Source organism: Oryza brachyantha, chromosome 8 (genome assembly GCF_000231095.2).
Source record: "Oryza brachyantha chromosome 8, ObraRS2, whole genome shotgun sequence".
In the NCBI taxonomy this organism is placed as follows: Eukaryota; Viridiplantae; Streptophyta; class Magnoliopsida; order Poales; family Poaceae; genus Oryza; species Oryza brachyantha.
Window position 1 is genome coordinate 6,971,201 of NC_023170.2, and position 23,974 is coordinate 6,995,174.

At 37.0% G+C, this 23,974-nt stretch overlaps 2 protein-coding genes across 3 annotated transcripts; both read left to right on the forward strand.

Moving 5' to 3' along the window:
- The first annotated feature begins 1,279 nt into the window (after window positions 1-1,279).
- On the forward strand, window positions 1,280-10,214 carry LOC102720392 (fatty acyl-CoA reductase 1-like). Its single transcript, XM_006664854.3, has 10 exons — window positions 1,280-1,434; window positions 1,570-1,673; window positions 5,318-5,517; window positions 5,624-5,724; window positions 5,811-6,003; window positions 7,697-7,858; window positions 7,947-8,028; window positions 8,135-8,404; window positions 9,219-9,346; window positions 9,761-10,214. Exons 1-10 carry the CDS (start codon window positions 1,356-1,358, stop codon window positions 9,921-9,923), a joined length of 1,482 nt encoding a protein of 493 aa, XP_006664917.1. The 5' UTR covers window positions 1,280-1,355; the 3' UTR covers window positions 9,924-10,214.
- A 5,300-nt stretch (window positions 10,215-15,514) lies between these two features.
- LOC102713386 (fatty acyl-CoA reductase 1-like) lies at window positions 15,515-23,865 on the forward strand. Of its 2 annotated transcripts, none has more exons than XR_001550802.2 (10): window positions 15,515-15,656; window positions 15,771-15,874; window positions 19,539-19,738; window positions 19,847-19,947; window positions 20,036-20,228; window positions 21,633-21,794; window positions 21,883-21,964; window positions 22,072-22,341; window positions 23,169-23,253; window positions 23,431-23,521. XR_001550802.2 is itself a non-coding variant. In XM_006659211.2 (10 exons), exons 1-10 carry the CDS (start codon window positions 15,560-15,562, stop codon window positions 23,591-23,593), a joined length of 1,500 nt encoding a protein of 499 aa, XP_006659274.2. In that variant the 5' UTR covers window positions 15,515-15,559; the 3' UTR covers window positions 23,594-23,865. The 2 variants fall into 2 exon arrangements, 1 of the variants encoding a protein (XP_006659274.2); XM_006659211.2 differs by having other exon boundaries at window positions 23,126-23,253; window positions 23,431-23,865.
- The last annotated feature ends 109 nt before the right edge of the window (window positions 23,866-23,974 follow it).

Sequence of the window (23,974 nt, forward strand, 5' to 3'; positions counted from 1 at the left end):
GCGCCTAAGTGTAATTATATATCAAGATTTCATCTCCTACATATATATATATCCTACAACTTGATCATGTAGCTACTTGGGCAAGTTTTATTGTAACAAGTGGTGTAATAGTCTGGCCATATATAGAGAGATCCAAGTGAGAAATATGAAAGAGGTGCCCAACACTTTCCAACTCACATATAATATCCAAGGAGAGACCTTCACACGAGAGCATGTGTTGGTGATGAACGGCTTGTTCAGTGGTGTTGAGCACTTCAAGCGGGTAGCCGAAATTATTTGATGAGCTATAGTGAAAATGGACATTAATGATCAGACATGTTGCTTGAGTTGAGTGAATGCTAAGGCAATCAATGATTAGATGACTGAGGTTAGATATACTTAATTTGGGCAGTTGGCTGTGGCCAGATGTGGCAGTTGGGTCTTTAATTTCGTTGATAGAAAGTGTCAATTCGTCGGCTTCAGCTCATGACTAGAATCGTAGGCGGTCAATCGGAAGTCAAGAGTGAGTTGCAAGCTTGAGGTTGAGCAACATAAACAGCACACTCATATAGTCATATGTAGGTAGATGGAGGTTCGTGTGTAGAACAAATTCATATTGCCGAGGGATGTTTGATAACATAGAGTTTATTGTCAGAGCGTGTGTTAAATATATTTACAAATTAAGTTACAAAAGCTGGTCTTAGAGGTGTGATATGACTTGAAAGTAGAGTTGACTCTTATCCTAGGTTAATATTTAAACATGAAGACAACACCTGTTATGACCACATGCTAACTATAGCATATACTCTAGGGAACGACGGACGTCACATGCCATTGGTTATATGAAAGTCCAATTGATACCTGATATAGATAAATTGTTTAAAAAATTAAGCAGATCTAAGATGCAACGGAGATACGGAATTTAACGTGGAAACCCTTGCGAGAAAAAAACAACATACGTCAACCGTCAATAGCCACTGTAAGATTATGATTACAACGTAGTGGAAATAGAATAAACCGTTGCACCCTTTCTTATATAGCTTAAAAGATATATACATATATATATATATAAAAGAGGAAATCGAAAAGTCCTAATAGAGAAATACTATGAGCCTTATTAGAAAACTACGAGTCCTTAAGAAAAAATAAAGAAATCCTCGGGATAGAACGAAAAGACTACAGGTTGAATCTCCCACCTCTCGACTACCTAATAACTACCACGTGGCCCAGCCACACCGCAGTTATGTATATATATATATATATATATGTAATCTCAGGTAGTGCTGCGGAGAGACGCGCGCACACACACAAAAGCAGAGCAGCAGTACGTGTCCAGCGCTGGTGGTCACCAATTAGTGACGATCAGTCCTCACAATATGGATTCCGAAAGTATCGTGAATTTCTTCAGAGGGAGGAGCATCCTCATCACCGGCTCAACCGGCTTCCTTGGAAAAGGTTAAAGAAATTAATCTCCATATATAATCTCGATCGGTACCTAGCTAGCTTTCTGTGTGTTCGACTGATGCATGCGATGGTGCTGATCGATTGATTTTGGGCTCGCTCGGCTCACCACCGTGTGTGCGCGTGCAGTGCTTATAGAGAAGATACTCAGGGTTCAGCCTGACGTCAAGAGGCTCTACCTGGTCGTCCGAGCCACCGACATCGGTTCCGCGACACGCCGGGTTGAGAACGAGGTGATGTAGTATTTCGTGCGACTCTTCCTTTGATTGTTTGTTTGTTTGTTTGTTTCGTCACAGTACCTGGCCTGTTGTATGTTTTTCTTTACAGCCTGAGTAAGTTACAGTCTATCTATCCTTGATGCATGGTTGTTTTGATTTTTCACTCACCATGAGAAAGAGTTACTGAAACGAGAAGTAACCCCTAGCACAACGGATTTTCTAGCTAACGATCCATCACGATATGCGTGCATGCACGTCTAATGTTGACATATATATTTCGCATCGCAGGAAACTCATCTACCATGCATGAAAAGTGTATGGTTTTCTCACACAAGTTTAAATGGAATACACAAGGGGTATGCATGTTGCTCACTTGCATATGACACGAGACTAGCTAATATTATGGACATGATACTAACACTAACACAAATACACATAAAGGAAACTTTTGGTCCGTAACGAAAAAATATCTCAAATACCATGAGTATTTTAGTATGAAATTTGGTATCTCGAGATATCTACTACATAGAGGTAACAAGCTTTTACACTAGAACAATTTTTTATATATCAAAAGATACACTAGAAAGACAAATTTTACTACACTTGGGAAAATAACTCGAGGTATCAAAATTTTTGTATAAAATTTAAGTACCTTGAGATATCTATTACTCTTAAAGGTACGAAGCTCTTACACCAGTATCTCCTATAGTATATCAAGTAACTTTGTAAGGACGGTAAAAAAACTCCATGAGAAAATAGGATATCTTTAAGGAATTATTTCAAAGCATGGTAAAAAAAAGTTTACATAGAAACATGACGTGCATACCGAATACCAGAAATCAACCCCTGTCTCTGAAATAAAATTAGATATATGTTGATAGATGACACATGTGTGATAGCTTGCCAGGTTAAAGCCGGATCTCTGCTAGCAAATTATCACAAACACGCCTATAATATAGGGGTCGAAAGACATACAAAGGTGCATCTAAAGAAAACATGTATGTGAATGGGACTTTTTTAAGGTACTCCATGTTTTGTTTGGACCATTCATTAGACATTGATCCAATGGTCAATATTTGTCTTAACCCTATGGGAGGTAAGACCTCATAATTAGGAAATATAATAATGGTTTGCACCATTAAAGTGTGTATCAATATGGTAATAGTAACATGATATTACACACCATTTTTTACAATTGTATGAACTATGTCTCATAGTTATACAAAATATGCTCAACCAATTTCTAACGTATTTAAAGCTAACGTAAAATCCTTGAGTGAAAATTCAATTTTAATATTAAAGCACCAATTTCCAAATGTTATTACCATTTTTTCAATTTAAACACAAATTTCAACTGTTCACAGAATCAAGATATTTGAATTATATTTATTTGAGTATCACTTATTACAAATTTTGAGGAAAGATCGCATCTTCCAAGCTTCAATTTAATCGATATGTAAAGTCATCTTCCTAAAAACGTGCATGCAAAGTCATCAATGATAAGCTTTGTGTAAAATAGGTAGTTAATTCCCCTAATTTCTGCCATGCATGACTTAATTGTGGATATGTGTTCCGTGAGAAAATATGATGTGTGTTACTTTTTTCCATTCAAGCTGTTCATTTTTTAATTGAGACATGCAAACATACCTAAAATTACAAATATAAAATTAACTATCAGTGGTGGAGATTGATTTGAAACTCTTACCTCCATAGAGGTAAGGTGGAGCACCTTAAAATGGCTCATGTGAATGAGGTCCATCATAACATACGCGGTTCAACAAAAAGCATATCTGATAACTACCACTCCCAATATAAAATACTTTGACTTTATTCAATGTCAAACTTCTTCAAGTTCCTCAATTTGAAAAAAAAACCAACAACATCAAATAAATATACTACAAAAATATATTTAGTTCCAGATTTAATTAAATTCATTTTGTTGGGTACATGTTAGTCCCTCCAGTTCCATAATTCATGTCAATTTCGATAACAGAGTGGTAAAAATTTTAAAACTTTGACTACTAATAACTTTTAAATATTTAGTTTGAATTCATTAACATAACAAGTATAGATGAGTCATAAAAATATTTAGTTAATACAAAAGGTCTCAAGTAACTAGTATCCCTGATATAAAACACTTTGATTTTGTCCTATGTCATACTTCTTCAAGTTTCACGAAATTCATAGAAAAATATAACAACAACACATAATAAATATACTGTATAAATATACACAGGTGTGGATTTAATTAAATTTATTTTGGTGTTGTACATGTTACTCCTAGTAGTTCCATAATTCTTGTAGTTTTTGATAAAGGTGTGGTCCAAAGTTTAATTATTTGACTATTAAGAACAATTAAGTATTTTGTTTGCACGCACTAAGACAACATGTATTGATGAGGCGTACCCTTTAATCAAAGTAAACACTTTGACGTTGTCCTAATTCAAACTTCTTCGAGTTTCACCATTTGATAGAAAAATTTAGCAACAACATAAAATGAATATACCATGAGAATATATTCACTTATGGATTTAATTAAATTCATTTGGTGTAGTACATGTTAGTCCCTACAGTTCCATAATTATTGTCATTTTAAATAAATGAGTGGTCAAAATTGTAAACTTTGACTGTTAATAACTTTCAATTATTTAGTTTGAAAGCACTAGGATAACACATGTAGATAATTCCGAAACATTAATAAAAGTAAACATAAAAAGTGTCTCTAATAACTAATATCCCCGATATTACACATTTTGACTTTGTGCTAAGTCAAACATATTCAAGTTTCACCAAATTCATCGAACAAATATAGCAATAACATAAAATAAATATAATATAATAATGTATTCAGCTTGAAATTTAATTATATTTATTTGGTGTTGTACACGTTACTCCCTCTATTTCCATAATTTTTGTCATTTATGACAAATGTGATGTCAAAATTATAAAACATTGACTGTTAATAACTTTTTAATAATTAGTTTCAAAGCACTAAGATAACATGCTTATATGAGCCACAAAAAGTATTTTAAGAAAAGTAAATACAAAAGCGTCTCTGATAACTAGTATCGCCAAAATAAAATACTTTGAGTTTGTCGTAAGTAAAACTATTTCGAGTTTCACGAAATTCATGAAAAAATATAACAACACAAAATAAATATGAGATAAAAATATATTAGCTGTAGATTTAATTAAATTCATTTGGTGTTGTACAAGTTACACCCACCAGTTCAATAAATCTTCTTGTTTTTTGATAAATGTGTGCTCAAAATTTAAAACTTTAACTTTTAATAACATTTAAGTATTTAGTTCAAAAGCACTAAGTCAATATGTATTGATGGGTCATAAGTAGTACTTAAATAAAAGCAAACATAAGAAAGCGTCTCTAATAACTAGTGTCCCCAATATAAAACAGTTTCGGGTTGTCCTAAGACAAACTTTTTTAAGTTTTACCAAATTAATAGAAAGTTAAAGCAACAACTCAAAATAAATCAACAAAACTGCACATACAATAGTTTCAGATGCATCAAATGCTATGTTTTAGTATACAAAAATAAATAACTTCTGGAATCGTATGAAAATTTTATTTTCAACCTTTTTTTTAGTTCCAGAAAAGAATATGCAATCCAGACCGTGAAATAATATTATGGCATCTTCAGGTGATAGGGACGGACATCTTTCAGATTCTGAAAGAACAGCATGGCAGTGGGTTCAAAAGTTTCGTTGAAGAAAAGGTCTGTCCTTTGGCAGGAGATATAATCTATGAGAACTTGGGATTAGATGCTGACAAATTGACAGAGCTGTCTAAGGAAATCGATATCGTCGTCAACAGTGCTGCAACTACAAACTTTTATGAAAGGTTTAAGTACATTTTTTAATGAAAACCGTAGACAGTTTTCTGTTCAGAATTACCAGATAATATAAACTATGTCGACATATTTTGTCGGTCTCTTGAGACTCTGCAGATACGATGTGGCTTTTGACTCAAACGTAATGGGAGCGAAGAACATCTGTGAATTTGCTAAGAAGTGCACAAAACTGAAGATGTTGCTTCATGTTTCGACTGGTATATATGAAAAAATAGCAGTAGCTTTACATGTTGTGCACAGGTGCTCCATTCTGAATCTAATGCTCTAACAATGAATTGAACAGCCTATGTAGCTGGAGAACAAGAGGGACTCATACTAGAGAAACCATTCTTGATGAATGAAGCACTTAGGAATGGTCCTCACCTGGATATCACATCCGAGTTAAATCTGATCAAGGAGACCAAGATTGATATGAGAGCCAAGTGTTGTTCAATGAAAACTGAGAAGAGAACCATGAAGAATCTTGGGCTGGAGAGGTCAGCTACCAATCTTCTAAAATCTTTTACCAATAATTAAAAATAAATAAATTAAACTAATAAATCGCATGATATTTGTTGATTTGTTCAAATTTCTTCATGGAAGCATATAAAAAATTTTACCTAGAGAGACAAAACAAACATCTAAAAAATTTGGATTTCAGTGCAAAATTGCAAACTTTGAGCCATAAAAAAAAAATACATGTACTCCCTAGGTCCGAATATATGTGCATTTCTACCACTGTAGAGTTAAGTTAGTTACATGAAAAAATGACTTAAATGCCTCTTATTAAATAATAAAAATTTATTGAGTCAGAGATAGATAGGGGTAAAATAGATACAGAATTGAATATGAGATGATTGATGGGATAATTACTACTCCTCGAGTACACTGTTGAATTTATTCTCAATATTTGGCATACTCCAATCCAGAAAAATAATATGCTAAACATGACATCTAAATTTAGTGAACTTGTAATAGTGCTAGACATGAATATGCTGATTACGTGAAAAGCATCCACTTTAAACATATTTAACACTAGAGTTAGAAATATAAAATTCCCAGAATACACTCTGGGAGCTGGATGAAATAATGTAGGGGTTGATGCCTCGCCTCCATTGGTGGAATCGTTCCTAGCTCCTCCGCCACCGCCGTCATTGTCTCGGTCGGTGGGCATAACGTTGTCAAGAAATCGATGCAGAGATGAACACTACGAACGACGAGTGACTGAAACTTTTTAGCCCCATATCACATTAGATGTTTACTAATTTTATAAATGAAAGCTAATCCACGAGACGAATTTTTAAGCCTAATTTATTCATAATTAGTGAATGTTACTGTAGCATCACATAGCCTAATCATGGATTAATTAGGCTCATTAGATTCATCTCGCAAATTAGTCCAAGATTATGTATGGGTTTTATTAATAGTCTACGTTTAATATTTATAATAAGTGTCCAAATATTCGATGTGACTAGGGACTAAAAATAAGTCCCTAAACAAACATCCCCTGGAGCAGTGCACGAACAGAAGGTTTGAGGGTTCTTTTGGAGGAAGTATATAATGTTCTGGAACACACGTACGAACGATGAGTGATCGAAACCGAGCAGTGCAAGAACAAAAGGTTTGAGGATTCTCTCGCAGGAAGGATGGAAAGTTCTGGTTGCGGATTTTTTTTACAATCCCGGAAAAGAGGATTTCAATCTATTAATCTGAAATGATAGTAATGATCGTCCGAAATCCGAAATAACTAAATTAAATTGATTCATGCGTGATAATGATCCTCCGAACTAATTAAATTGATTTCATCCACATGATTTGTGAATCAGTTGGATATGCCTTCCAAACCACTTGGGCCACTCAGCCAAGCCCACAGCCGGCTCGGCTTGGGCGTGTGCCTGTGGTGCTCCGTCTGATCTACAACGGGTACTCTACCCTATTTATATTGAGATTAATCCTCGTAGCATTAGGTATGGGCATGCGGACTTTTAACAGGATTGAATGGACCATTAGCCTAATAATTTATCACACTTAATTTGTGAGATAAATTTTAATTTCAAAAATGCACTTATTTGGCGAAAAAGAGAGTACTTACGTGTCTATAGATACTTGTTTTGTAGAGTGTCTTCACCTCAAAATCTCTTGAAAACTGAAAAAATATTTTGCTCTCTTCCATTGCATGCACAACCGAAGGGCTAGGCATTTTGGGTGGCCAAACACCTACGTTTTCACCAAAGCAATGGGGGAGATGCTGCTCGGCCACCTCTGCGGCGACCTCCCCGTGGTGATCATCCGCCCAAGCATCATAACCAGTATCCTCAAGGAGCCATTGCCGGGATGGACGGAAGGAATCAGGTCACGAAAACATATGACTTCGTCAAGGACATCTCGTTCCTTTCCTAAATGCTGATGGATCACTGAACATATATTTCGCCTTCTTCAGGACGATCGACTCCGTGATCATCGGTTACGCCAAGCAGGCGTTGCCCTTCTTCCTCGTCGATCTCGATCTGATAATGGACGTGGTGAGTTAACAACTTAAAACAATAAGGATGGATCAAGTTCTAATAATGGCGGATCAGATACTCAAGAGTACGTACTGTGTGTGAGTTCATTGGGACATGCATGCAGATACCGGGGGACATGGTGGTGAATGCCATGATGGTGGCAATGGCGGTGCACTCGGGGCAGCCGGCGCAGACCATCTATCACGTGACGTCGTCGCTGCGGAACCCGGCGCCGTACGCTGTCCTGTCGGACACTGGCCACCGATACTTCCTTGCCAACCCGCCGTGCATGGGGAAGAATGGCGAGCACGCCCGGCTGCGCAGGATGCGCTTCTTTAGCACGGTGGCCAGCTTCCGCGCCCACATGGTCATCAACTACAGGCTGCCCCTCGAGGTCAGTTTGGTTTCCTTTTGTGCTCTGGATGTGTTTGTTTATTTTGTCGCTGCTTTCTTAAAAAAAAAAAGAAGAGTTTATTTTGTTCCTCATCTATTGAACTAATAGTCTCACATTGGTTGTGGAGGGCAAAGGACGTAGAATATAAGTGAGGGAGCCCCTCACCTCAATGATCTTTTGAAGTAGAAAAGACCCTTTACGATCTAACAATTGGTATCAGAGCCTGACTAGATTAACATCTCTAACCTGATGTACTAATTGTAGAATCGTAAAGAGTCTTTCCAACCTCAAAAGCTATCCATTGAGATGAGAGGTTCCCCCACTTATATCTTAGGTCCTTTGTTGACTATTCAACACTTCTTGGTGGATAAACAATAAAAAGCTTCTTTGTGATACGAATCATATCTATACAGTACAAATTTTCGATCATATGCATAAACTGGCCGCACAAAGCAGTAAATTATTTCATTTGATTCAACTTGATCGAAGTGCTGTGCGATGTGTAACTTTGGTTCATTGTTACTTCAATTTTGTTAATATATGTGGTTTAAGTTCACTTTTATCTAAGTTGTGATATTTTGATATGTTTTCAAATTATGTAAATGATCATACTGAAGAAGAAATCATGTTGACACACTATGAACGAGACGAGCGAAAGGAGATGATAAAAATTACTAGTTTTCTTTTCTCAGAAATACTAAGCAACCCCTGCAGCTGCAAACGAATCAATCAGTTTGTCCTTGCTTAATTTCTAGACAGAAATTTTCTATTTTTTTTCTCTCAAAGATGATTACCAAGGCAAGTTGCATTACAGATACTTCGCTGGGTGAATATTGCGCTGTGCGGCATGTTGTCACGACGCTACGAGGAGATGAGCAGGAAGTACAGGTTCATCATGCATCTGGTGGAGCTCTACGCGCCCTACACCTTGTTCAAAGGCTGGTAGGCACCAAGCCCCCTCTCACTCTCACTTGCTGTTGCTGAGCATGCATATGTCAAAAATGCAACTCCTCCCTTCATCACTGGATGTTTGACGCCATTGATTTCTTTTATACATGTTTGACCATCCGCCTTATTTAAAAAATTTACTTAATTATTAATTATTTTTATATCATTTTGTGTATTGTTAAATATATTTTTATCTATATATAGCTTTATATATTCGACAAAGTTTTTTAATAAAACGAATAGTCAAACACATATAAATAAGTCAACGGCGTCAAACATTTAGGGAGGGAGGTAGTAGTAATTAGCAACCTTTAATTTGCTCACTGCCTGATGAGTTTGTGTAATTTTGTATCGTGGACGCAGTCTACTCAGAATTAATTTTGTCAGTCTTTTGGCTTTTTTATATAGCTTCGACGACATCAACACACAGAAGCTGAGGGTTGCGATGAAGAAGCACGAGGAGAAAACTGACGGCGGATACTATTTTGATTTTGACCCCAAGTCAATTGATTGGGAGGAGTATTTCTACAAGGTTCACATCCCTGGTGTAGTCAAGTACCTGTGTGACTAGGTAGATCTTGAATTCTTTTAATTAAAAAACTAATAGTACTCGGTGAATAATTTTACCATCCTTAAAAAAATACTAGGAGATACCATATTTTCTAGTATAAAATTTGGTACCTCTTGTTAAGTACTAAAATTCTGAGTGTAACTTTTGACACCTATAGATACATTATCAAATATGGTAAAATTACCCATACTCGGTAGGTATATACCAGAAGGTATATACCAGAGTTGTTGTATTTATTCAGACTCATTAATGTTTGCTATGAGTATGAATTGGCGATTAATTATTGGGCAGAGGTGCAAAACAATATCTTTTATTAGTCCATTGGCTCATTGGCATGCTATTGTGGCAATGGATAAGTTGACTGTGTTATGCTAGTAGGTCAAGAATATGAGGAATTTTACAACCAAAATTGATATGGTGGTATCGAATTGGCAAACGGCTGTTATGGCAGACGTGGAACAGAGTTCACGCTACTGGACTGCTGGGCTCTGCTCGTTATTGCTAGAAGGAAAAAACTTTGCTGAATAATTGTAAATGCAGAACCAATAACTAACATGTTAACTTCATAAATGCAATCCATGTTAGTGTTTATTCTACCAGTAATGCCCTTGTGCCACAGAAGATTAGACCTGAAGTTCGACCAAGCCACTAGTATGTAATACCCTGAGCCTTTCCCTAAGCCAATAAGTTATTTTTCTAAATCGGGTGAGTTAATTAACTAAAAGAAATTGCTTGATTACTTCTACCTAAACGCTGTGAATACATGTTTTCATATTTCGTGGTGTTAAATGTAACTAACTAGACATACGGTCGAAATTTCAGAAGAAATGAATTAATAATTCGTCAAAGAAATGTTATTCAAAGTTTCAGTAAAAGTCGACAATCATTCATTCGTTTTTCCAGTTTTTAGCCCTAGTGTCATCGTTTGTCGGCCAAAAGGTCGAATTTGTGTAGCCTCGGCCCAAGCGCAAGCTGGCCAGCCTGGCTCATGCCCTTGGTCGTGCGCCCAGCCCCAGGCCAGGCGGGCTGAACACCTCCCTCTCCCTATCCAAATCCATAGGAGTCCTGTATTATCTATTTTTCTTTTTTTTATAAGGAAGGATTCAAGTTTTTTCTATTTCTAAACCCCTATAAATAAAAGCCCCCACCCTACCAAATCCACCCAAGCGGCCAGCCCCTCCTTGCGCCAAACCGTGCCCGAGCTCGCTGTTCGCGCACGCGCTGCCAAGCCGAGCCCTTCCTTCGCGCGTGCCCCTGCCCCTGCCCAGCCATTCGCCAGCCGCCGCTCGGCTGCTGCCGCGCGAAACCCCGTTTCATACAGGGTTGCTTCTTGCTGCAGCTACCCTCCCAAGCTGGCCGTGCACTGGTGCTGCCGCTCTTGTTCGCATTTACCAAACTGTTGTTCGTGCACGGTTCACAGAATTGCTGCTGTTACGCTGCTAGCCGGGTAGATTTGCTGAGCGTAGCTAAGGGTGTAAGTGGGGGCCGGCCCGTCAACCCGTTTATAGGCTAATTAAGTGGGCAGCCTGTCGGGTTACCCGCTTAATTGACCTATAAGCGGGTTGGCGGGCTTGCCCACTTACACCCGTACGCGTAGCCGCTATTCGCGTAGCCGCGCACGTGCCGCACCAAACCTGTCTAATCTATTAAATCGTGTTTGCCACTTAAGTTCGTGTGAGTCATTTAACGGATCGTAGATCAACCATGCTAATTCTCTATTTCGTACGCGTAAGTTGATCTTTTGTTAAATCCGTTTAGCAAGATGTTAATTTTTCTTTTTAATGAATCGGTAAATTTTGTTTCATGGGTCATTAATCCTATTGTTTTTCCTGTTGCTAGCCTTGTCGTTGTTTCAGCCGTATGTCGATCCATGCTTCAGTGCTCTTACGTCATGTGAATCATTGATTCGTGCATGTTTCTGTCCTATCATGTGAAGTTGTGATTCGTCCGGTGTTTTCCTATTTAGCTGTTAATGAGCTCATTGTGCGAATCTACGATTTGAACTTGAGTCGGTAGCAAGTTGTCAGTTTGGGGTAAGATCTGTTTGCCCAGCCATTTCCTTGTTTCATTCAAGTTGCCTTTAAAAGGTCATTAACTTGTTTTACAGGTTTTGTTAGAAAACAATCTAACTTCTAAAAATCATACTTAATTAATGGGAAGTCCATTTAAACCCATTTAAATTGTAGTGGATCAATAATTTTGTCAAAAATCTATTATTAATAATTTATTTTTTACTGTTTCAGTTACGCTTTGTACTGTTTTGAGTGATTTCAGTTGCTTGTTCAAGATTTTGGTGGCCAAGAGTCGCGAGACAAGTTACTTTCTTAACAATTCTTTGCTATATCCTTGAGCACGTTGATCCTAATTTTTAAAATTATTTTTGCACTGCTTTTTCAAATATGCACGGTTTTCCCAATTACATGCTTATGGGGTTAACATCGCTATAGAGCCATATTGTTGTATCTACCAACCTAGGGGTTTATTTTATCTAAGTTGATTTGCTTAGCCCTGCTTAGTATCAACTTCACATAATTTTCTTATGGGGACACTATATTCATTCTCGTTAATAAGTCAGAACTTTGCCTCACAATCAAAGTAGTTGTTTTTAGGGGTTTTCATTACTAATGGTGGACTATGAATGAAATGGTTTTGCGAGTTGTGCCCATGGTAATTCAAGACCAGTTCACACGAAGCCCTGATGAGATATAACTATATTTATTGCAAGTCAACATGGGCAATGACTAGACTTGACATATAGCTCATTCGTCTCCTAGGCACCTAGGCAGGGGTGAAAGTGAAGGAATTGGGTCAGTCCGGATATGGATGAATAAGCTGTCGGATTTGTGGCACAAGGAGGAAGGTCTTGCCAACCCAGGTTAGGGTGTGGGAGATGTAATCTTATTGTGGTGTGAATGGTTAAGAATGGGTTATGTGAAGGGCTTTGTCGCAACCTCTTCTTGGGATGGTGTGGTGACATGTCAGTGTACGGGTACGTACACGAGGCCGTGTCTTGTGGTTAAAGTTGTACGCATATGATCAGATTAAAACTGTTTAAATAGTCGTGCCATTGGTTATTGAGCAGTTGATCGAGATTAGCTGTGATTAGTTTTACTATTTTCATAATTAAATTAACATGGTAAAACTTGTTAAGATTATTGAGCTAGTACTATGTGGTTTAGCATGACTTTAAAGGGAGCACTAGTATTAGTGTTAAACCAGGTGCAGTGTCGTTTAGCACTGACCAGTGATTGGTTTAATATTGTTACTTAATTACTATTTATTTAACTATTGTATGTGCCTTTGCTAAAGTAATTTTTTTAGCTGTTGATTTTGCAAAAGTGAAAATTTATACGTATTTCCTTTGTACACTCTTATTCATTTGTCTTGCATGGTTGTTGTATGTGGTGGTTGTACTCACCCTTGCTTTTTGCCCATTTTCCAAGAAGTTGAAGTTACGTTCAACGACCCGTGATTGGTTTAATATTGTTACTTAATTACTATTTATTTTGACTGTTGTTTGTGCTTTAGCTAATTGTTTTTAACTGTTGTTTTTGCAAAAGTGAAAATTTATACGTATTTACTTTGTACACCCTCATGCATTTGTCTTGTATGCTTGTCGTATGTGGTGGTTGTACTCACCCTTGCTTTTTTCCTATTTCCCAACGAGTCGAAGTTACGTTTAACGAGGAGCCGTATGAATATTATGCGAGTTGCTACGCAGAAGGGCTACTTGTGGAGTTGTGCTGATGTTGTCGCTTCCCTGAAATGTTGCATTGGATTTTGTTGTTCCGCTACGTTAAAATGTTAAGACTCCGTTTATTTTATTTTTTAATTGAGATGACGAATACATATTGAATTGTCATAGTGTCTACTCGGGTTGGTCCTAGACCGGAATTTAATGCATACTATCGTTCGGAAATTAGTGCAAATTTCTAGGTGTGACAAGTTTATATCAAAGACCACCTTGACCATGGGACAAGCCAAGTGGAACCCATGAGGAGCCATTCCGCTTTCTTGTTCATGTTTGTATTTTCAAAAAGTTTTGAGTCTTCTTGAAAAAAAAGTGGGTTGGTTCTCATGGTTTCTGAATTTCATAATTTTGTTTTTTTTGCGGTTCAAAATTCTTTTGAGAAAAACCTATTCAAGCTTTTGTATTGATTTGGATTCTTTTTGGCATGCCAAGTCAATAGAATAGGATTGAGTCTAGTTGTGGGATGCATTGGGATGTTATTTGGAGTTTCTATACATAAACTATTTTTGTAATCATTTCTGCTCAAGATTGTTGTTCTAGATTTTGCCTCGTTCATGAGAAAAGCTTTCTTGCATAAAAAGTTAGGTTCTTTGTAGTGTTCTTTTCTCCGTTTCTGTCTCTTGGCATCTATTGATTCGCTTGCTTTCTTTTATATAGATACCTTCTCGAAATAACTGTGGTAACGACATGTGAGGTTTTGTGTATTAGTTGTCACTCATGATACACTTTTGTAGGTTTGAGTATTCGCTAGAGTACAGCGAGTGCCTCCTCCCGCGAGAAAGCTATCTCATTGGGTCTGCTTAGAAGTTTCGAGTGTGTCTGATTATTGGCTTAATATGCGAATTGAAACTTATGGTGTCATGCACCAGCATGCGTATGCGAATGGAAACTGTATGGGATGGAGTTAATGGCCTTTTGTTTCATGTAGGAACACCGTGAGATAGAGTTAACAGGCTTATATGTTGTGTATGTAAGGGTTGGAAAAATCACGAAGTAAGTCGGATCAAAATCGGACGAGAAAAATAAAAAGGAAGGCGTGCTACTGTATATGTTACAGTACCGCATAGTACTCGTCACTGTAGCTTGTGCAGCACTGTAGCACCGAGGCAATGTCCGATTCGTACGGTTGGTAGTGGCGGTACGTTGCCGTGATAGCTGCAGTTGATTTTGGATTATTTAGTTTGGATAAATTGTATTTGATCTCGAAACTAACATATGAGTCCTATTATAATAAAGAGGATAGATTTTTCGATATAAAGAGATACCGATGGGTATGTCTCTGGTGTGTCTTTTGTAAAATTAAAAATTAGAAAATTAGATGTTATAGTTTTCGATTCTAGATTGAAAGTTTTGAGAGGAGTGATATTGATGCACTTTATAAATACCAGTTGATGCAATAAAATTGAGTTCATTCAATCTACATCTTCTACTTTCATCTACCGGTGTTCTTTTGGATCTCGACGATCTGATCGGCGACGCAGGAGCGGCGTAACCGGTGGTAATCTTTTATTCGAGAAAGTTTTTTGGTTTTGATTTTATCTACCATTTACCCTTCTTAAACTCTATTTCGATCGTATAACTGCTAATGGTGCCGGCTTTTACAATAACATTTTAGCTGGTGAAGGGGATGAGAACTTCCAAAGTTCCAATCAGGTTGAATCTCCCAACAACTACCTGTCCAGAATCGTCGGAATGGACGAAGGAAATGTCAGCAACAGAGGATAATACCACCTCTCGACTACCGAACACCTACCACGTACGTGGCCCAGCCACACCGCAGAAATATCTATATATAATCTCACGTAGTGCTGCAGATAGACGCACACACAGAAAAGCAGACCAGCAGTGCCCAGCACACGCGCGCACTGGTCACACCAATTAATTAATGGCGATCAGTGCTCACATGGATTCTGAAACTATTGTGAATTTCTTCAGAGGGAGGAGCATCCTCATCACCGGCTCAACCGGGTTCCTTGGAAAAGGTTAACGAAATTCTCCGTAATCGATCGATCGGTAGCTAGCGTTCTGTGTGCTTGACTGATGTGATGGTGGTGATTTTGGGCTCGATCGGCTCACCACCGTGTGTGTACGTGCAGTGCTTATAGAGAAGATACTCAGGGTTCAGCCTGACGTCAAGAGGCTCTACCTGGTCGTCCGAGCCACCGACATCGGTTCCGCGACACGCCGCGTTGAGAACGAGGTGAAGTTGTATTTCGTGCTGCTCCTTCTTCTTTTTGTTTGTTTCTTTTGTCATGTCACCTGTTGCATGTTTTTTTAAGTTTTTTTACCATTTTTAGAAACATACGTTAAGTATCATACTTTTTAGGCACATTGTGGTATATTGAGATACTTTTATAGCCTGAGTAAGTCACAGTCTATCTATCCTCGATGGTTGTTTGGATTTTTCACTTACCATAAGAAAGAGTTACTGAAACGAGAAGTAATCCCTGACACAATTTATTTTCCAGCTAACGATCCATCACAATATGCGTCCATGCGCGTATAATGTTGACATATTTCATATCTCCAAAAACTCATCTGCAATGCACGAAAAGTCTATGGTTTTCTAACACACGTTTATGCCTTGTTCGGTTGGAGGGGATTGGGCGGGATCGGGGCACAGCCTCGTGGATTTGATCTCTCCCACGGAATAAATCACGGCCCACAGAAAAATCGTTGTTCGGTTAAGCCTAGTCGGGGTTCTAGCCTGGCTCATCCCAGGATTTTTCTATTGTCTTAGCCGAGAAATTAATCCTCTCCATCGGTTATGTGAAAAAAATTTCGTTATCTTGTATGATAATGTGTAAAATTCCAACCTGCTACTTTCTATAAATCCCTGCCAAAACGAACAGATGTTTTTATGGAAGGAATTATGGGAAAGTTAGGGATTCAAACCCCACAGGGATTGGGTGACATGAAGGGGTTCACCCAATCCCTCTCGGGATAGATTTCTCTTGGGGATTAAATCCCAACTAACCGAAAAACAAGCCTTAAATGGAATATATCATGGAGGATATGCATGTTGCTGACACACATGAGACAAATATTATCGACAGGATACTAGCTAACACTAGCACAAATACACAAAGGAAAATTTCTGTCCATAAAGAAAATATATCTCAAGATACCACGAGTATTTTACTGTAAATTTAGTATCTTGAGATATATATATAGTAAATAGAGGTAACAAGCTCTTATACTGGAACAACTTTTTTTTGATACATAAAAAGGTACACTAGAAAGACGGATTTTACTATGCTTGGAAAAATAACTTGAGGTATTTAAATTTTAGCATAGAATTTTGGTAACTCAAGCGATTTGTTACTTGAAGGTACCAAGCTCTTACACTAATATCTCCTCTAGTATATGAAATTACTTTGTAAGGACGGTAAAAAAGCTCCAAGAAAATATGATATCTTTAAGGAATTATTTCAAAGCATGGTTAAAAAACTTTATATAGAAAGATGACGTGCATATCATGTACCAGAAAACAACCTCTGTTTCCGAAATGAAATTATATACATGTTGATAGATGACACATGTGTGATAGCTTGCCGGGTTGAAGCCGGACCTCTGGTAGCAAATTATCGCAAACACGCCTATAGTATAGGGGTCAAAAGACATAGAAATGTGCATCTAAAGAAAACTTGTATGTGAATGGGGTCCATGATAACATACGTGCTTCAACAAAAAAGTATATCTGATAACTACCACCCCCAATATAAAATACTTTGAGTTTATTCTTATGTCAAACATCTTCAAGTTTCATCAATTTAAAAATATAACAACAGCACAAAAAAATATACTATAAAAATATATTTAGTTCTGGATTTAATTAAATATATTTTGTTTGGTACATGTTAGTCCATCTAGTTGCATAATTCATGTCAATTTCGATAACGGAGTGGTCAAAATTTTACAACTTTAACTATTAATAACTTTTAAATATTTAGTTTCACCAAATTCATAGAAAAAAATAACAACAGTTGTGGATTTAATTAAACTTATATTGGTCTTGTACATGTTACTACTTCCAGTTCCATAATTCTTGTAGTTTTTGATAAATGTGTGGTCCAAATTTTAAAAATTTGACTATTAATAACATTTAAATATTTTCTTTCAAAGCACTAAGGCAACATGTATTGACGAGTTATAAATATTACTTCAATCGGAGTAAACATAAAGAGTATCTATGATAACTAGTATCCCCAATATAAAACACTTTGAGGTTGTCCTAATTCAAACTTCTTCAAGTTTCACCACATCCATAGAAAAAATTAGCAACAAGACAAAATGAATACACCATGAAAATATATTCACTTGTGGATTCCATTAAATTCATTTGGTGTAGCACATCTTAGTCCCACCAGTTCAATAAATCTTATTGTTTTAAATAAATGAGTGGTCAAAAATGTAAAACTTTGACTGCTAATAACTTTCAATGATATAGTTTGAAAGCACTAGGATAACATGTCTAGATAATTCCAAAAATGTACTTTCATAAAAGTAAACATAAAAAGTGTCTCTAATAACCAGTATCCCCGATATTAAACATTTTGAGTTTGTGCTAAGCCAAACATATTCAAGTTCCACCAAATTCATAGAACAAATATAGCAACAACATAAAATAACTGTAATATAAAAATATTTTCAGCTGTAGATTTAATTATATTTATTTAGTGTTGTACACGGTACTCCCTCTATTTCCATTTTTTGTCATTGATGATAAAGGTGTATTCAAAATTATAAAGCATCGACTGTTGATAAATTTTTAATATTTAGTTTGAAAGCACTAAGATAACATGCTTATATGAGCCATAAAAAGTACTTTAAGAAAATAAATATCAAAAGCGTCTTTGATAACTAGTATGCCCAATATAAAATACTTTGAGTTTGTCCTAAGTAAAACTACTTCTAGTTTCACAAAATTCGTGAAAAAATATAACAACAACACAAAACAAATATGATATAAAAATATATTCAGTTGTAGATTTAATTAAATTCATTTGGTGTTGTACAAGTTACACCAAACGGTTCAATTAATCTTGTTGTTTCTTGATAAACGTGTGGTCAAAAATTTAAAACTTTGACTCTTAATAACACTTAAATATTTAGTTTAAAAGCACTGACACAATATGTATTGATGAGTCATAAATAGTACTTTAATAAAAGCTAAAATAAAAATAGTTTCTAATACTTCTCTCGTCCCAAAATAAACACTTTTCAGTTTTTGGATACAATATTTAACTATTCATCTTATTTACAAAATTTTTATGATTAATATTTTTATTGTTACTAAATGATAAAACATGAATAATACTTTAGGCATGAATAATTTTTGAAGTTTTTCTACAATTTTTTTAAATAAGATGAATGGTCAAACATTAAACACACAAATCTTAAAATAAAGTTTTTATGAAATGGAAGTAGTAACTAGCATCCCCAATATAAAACAATTTCAGCTTGCCCTAACTGAAACTTCTTTAAGTTTCACCAAATTCATTGGAAGTTATAGCAACAACACAAAACAAATAAACTTTGAAAACATATTTACAGTTGAGATTTTTCCACCGACCATAATACTGGGAGTACAATACTAATAATATAAAGTAGTGTAGATAAACAGAAACGTTTGTTTTTGAATCATGAAGTAAATAATCAGTCTTAATAATCCACAGATAAGATGAAAGAACTGCACATACAGTAATTTCAGATGCGTCCAATTCTATTTTTCAGTAGAAAAAAAAAACAAATGACTTCTGGAATCCTATGGAAAATTTCATTTTCAGCCCTTATTTTCTTTACTTCCAGAAAAGAAATATACAATTAATCCAGACCGTGAAATGCTATTATGACCTCTTCAGGTGATAGGGACGGATATCTTTCAGATTCTGAAAGAACAGTATGGCAGTGGGTTCAAAAGTTACCTTGAAGAAAAGCTCTGTCCTTTGGCAGGAGACATAATCTATGAGAACTTGGGATTAGATTCTGACAAATTGACAGAGTTGTTTAAGGAAATCGATATCGTCGTCAACAGTGCTGCAACTACAAACTTTTATGAAAGGTTTAAGTACAATTTTTATGAAAACTGTAGGCAGTTTTCTGCTCAGAAAATACCCAGATAATATAAACTATGTCGACATATTTTGTCGGTCTCTTGCGACGATTGCAGATACGATGTGGCTTTTGACTCAAACGTAATGGGAGCGAAGAACATCTGTGAATTTGCTAAGAAATGCACAAAACTGAAGATGTTGCTTCATGTTTCGACTGGTATATATGAAAAGTAGCAGTAGCTTTACATGTTGTGCAGATGTGCTCCATTCTGATCGAATCTAATGGTGTAATAATGACTTAACAGCCTATGTAGCTGGAGAACAAGAGGGACTCATACTGGAGAAACCATTCTTGATGAATGAAGCACTTAGGGATGGTGCACACCTGGATATTACATCCGAGTTAAATCTGATCAAGGAGACCAAGATTGAGATGAGAACCAAGTGTTGTTCAATGAAGGCTGAGAAGAGAACCATGAAGAATCTTGGGCTCAAGAGGTCAGCTACCAATCTTCTAAAATCATTTACCAATAATTAAAAAAATAAATTAAACAAATAAATAGCATGATATTTGTTGATCTGTTCAAATTTCTCTACTGAAATAACATGGGTAATAAAATTGTGAGAACTGGAAGCAGATAAAAACTTTACCTGGAGAGACAAAACAAACATAAAAAAAAATTGGATTTCAGTGCAAAATTGCAAACTTTGAGCCATAAAAAAACACATATACTCCCTCGGTCCGAATATAAGTGCATTTCCACTGCTGTAGAGGTCCATTAGTTACAAGAAGAAATAACTTAAATGCCACTTATTAAATAAGAAAGTTTTATTGAGTGAGAGATAGACATGGGTAAAATGAATAGAGATTTGAACATGAGATGATTGATGGGATAACTACTACTACTCAAATACACGATTGAATTTATAGTCATTATTCGGTATACTTCAATTAATGAAAAAAACAATACACTAAACATGACATCTAGATAGATATATTGAACTTTTAACAGTGCTAAACATGAATTTGCTGGTTACGTGAAAATCATGTACTTTTAAGATGTTTAATACTAGAGTTAGAAATATAAAATTGCTAGCTCCACCAGTGCCATTTTTGCCTCCGCTGCCACCGCCATTGTCTCCGTCGGTAGGCATGATGATGTGAAGATGTCGATGCAGATGAACACACACGAATGACGAGTGGTCGGAACCGAAGCAGTGCAAGAACATAACGTTAGATGATTCTGGTTTGGATTTTTTTTTTTTACAATCCTGGGCAAGAGGACGATATATATACACAGGAGGATTTTCAGGAGAAGTGAATCATCCATTGATCCTTTGTCTGTTAATCCGAAGTGATCGGTTGAATCAATTGAATTCATTCACGCGAAATGATTGGTTGAATCAATTGAATTGGTTCACATGTTATGTTATTGTCGTAACGATTATCTGAAATAATTAAATTGATTAATGCGTGATTTATGTGTCCGTTGGTTATGCCTTCCAAACCACTTGGGATGGCCTCTAGCCTAGGTGCAAAACCACTTGGCCAAACCCATGGCCTTCTTGGCGCGTGCGCATGTGGTGCTCCGTGTGCACTCTCAACTAATCACATAGTACTCTATTTATGTTGAGATTTATCCATGTTAACTTCAAAGGTGGTATTAATCTTGATAGCGTTACGTATGGGCTGGCATTTGGACTTTTAATAGGATTGAATGGACCACTAGCCTATTAATTTTTCACTCTATGAGATAAATTTTAATTTTAAAAATGCACTTATTATGTGGTAAGGAGAGTATCACATGCCTATAGATACTTGTTTCGTAGATTGCTTTTGCATCAACATTTCTTCGAAACTGACAAAAACGTTTGGTTCTTCCGTTGCATGCACAACCGAAGGGCCAAGCATTTTGGATGGCCAAACACCTATGTTTTCACCAAAGCAATGGGGGAGATGCTGCTCGGCCACCTCGGCGGTGACCTCCCCATGGTGATCATCCGCCCAAGCATCATAACCAGTATCCTCAAGGAGCCATTGCCAGGATGGACGGAAGGAATCAGGTCATGAAAAATATATAACTTCATCAAGAACACATCTCGCCTCCTTTCCTAAATTCTGATGGATCATTGAACAATTCGCCTTCTTCAGGACGATCGACTCCGTGCTCATCGGTTACGCCAAGCAGGCATTATCCTTCTTCCTCGTCGATCCCGATCTGATAATGGACGTGGTGAGTTAACAACCTAAAACAATTAATAAGGGTGGATCATGTTCTAACAATGGCGGATCCGTAATCGGAGCACGTACTGGCTGTGAGTGCTTGGGACATGCTTGCAGATACCGGGGGACATGGTGGTGAATGCCATGATGGCGGCAATGGCGGCGAACTCGGAGCAGCCGGCGCAGACCGTTTACCACGTGACGTCGTCGCTGCGGAACCCGGCGCTGTACGCTGTCCTTGTGGACACCGGCCACCGCTACTTCCTCGCTAACCCGCTGCGCACGGGGAAGAACGGCGAGCGCGCCAGGCTGCGCAGGATGCGGTGCTTCAGCACGGTGGCCAGTTTCCGCGCCCACATGGTCGTCAACTACAAGCTAGCCCTCGAGGTCAGTTTGGTCTCCTTCTGTGCTGTTCTGGATGAGTTTGCTAATTTTGTTGCTGATTTCTTGAAGAAAAAAAAAAGAGTTTGTTTTGTTCCTCATCTATCGAACTTATTGGTGGACAAACAGTAAAAAGCTTCTTTGTGACACGAATCATATCTATAAAGTACAGCACATATTTAATATTTTCGATGTAAGGAATGTTTTATCTTGTGATACCTATACAGTACTCAAAGCCCGTAAAAATGCACAACTATATATTCTGAAGTTTCTCTATTCTTTACTCGGAAACACTGTAAATATTACCGAAGATAGGTCATTATTAGTTAGAGAAAAACTATCTGAAAAATTGAAGTAAATAATTAATTCAGGTTTTAATGGATAAGCCGGCCGCACAAAGCAGTAAACTATTTCATTTGATTCAACTTGATCGAAGTGCTGTGGGATGTGTTACTTTGGTTCATGTTTTACTTCAATTTTGTTACTATATGTCGTTTAAGATTACTTTTATCCAAGTTGCGATATATATGTTTCGAAACTATGTAAATGATCACATTGAAGTAGGAATTATGTCTACACTATGAACGAGACGACCGAGCGAAAGGAGCGCGCGAAGGGTTACATTTTTACCAGCAAGATGATAAAAATTACTGGTTTTTTTTCTCAGAAATACTAAGCAACCCCTGCAGCTGCAAACGAATCAATCAGTTTGTCCTTGCTGAATTAATTTCTAGCAAAGTTTCCTTAATTTTTCTCTCAAAGATGATTGCCGATGCAAGTTACATTACAGATAATTCGGTTGGTGAACATTGCGCTGTGCGGCATGTTCTCAGGGCGCTACGAGGAGATGAGCAGGAAGTACAGTTTCATCATGCATCTGGTGGAGCTCTACGCGCCCTACACCTTGTTCAAAGGCTGGTACGCACCAAGCCCCCTCTCACTCTCACTTGCTGTTGCCGAGCATGTATATGTCAAAAATGCAACAAATTAGCAACCTTTAATTTGTTCACTACCCGATGAGTTTGTGTAATTTTGTACCTTGACGCAGTCTACTCAGAATTAATTTTGTCGGTCTCTCTTGGCTTTTTTATATAGCTTCGACGACATCAACACACAGAAGCTGAGGATTGCGATGAAGAAGCAAGGGCAGAAAACTGACGGCGGATACTATTTTGATTTTGACCCCAAGTCAATTGATTGGGAGGAGTATTTCTACAAGGTTCACATCCCTGGTGTAGTCAAGTATCTGTGTGACTAGGTAGCTCTTGAATTCTTTTAATTAAAATACTAATAATACTCAGTGAATAATTTTATTATTCTTAAGAAAGTACAGTGAGATATCATATTTTCTAGTATAAAATTTGGTACCTCTGGTTAGGTATCGAAATTCTGAGTGTAACTTTTGACACCTATAGATATATTATCAAGGATGGTAAAATTACCCATACTCGGTAGGTATATACCAGTTGTTGTATTTATTCAGACTCATTAATGTTTGCTATGAGTATGAATTGGCAATTAATTGGGCAGAGGTGCAAAACAATATCTTTTATTAGTCCATTGGCTCACTGGCATGCTATTGTGGCAATGGCTAAGTTGATTGTGTTAGGCTAGTAGGTCAAGAATATGAGGAATTTTA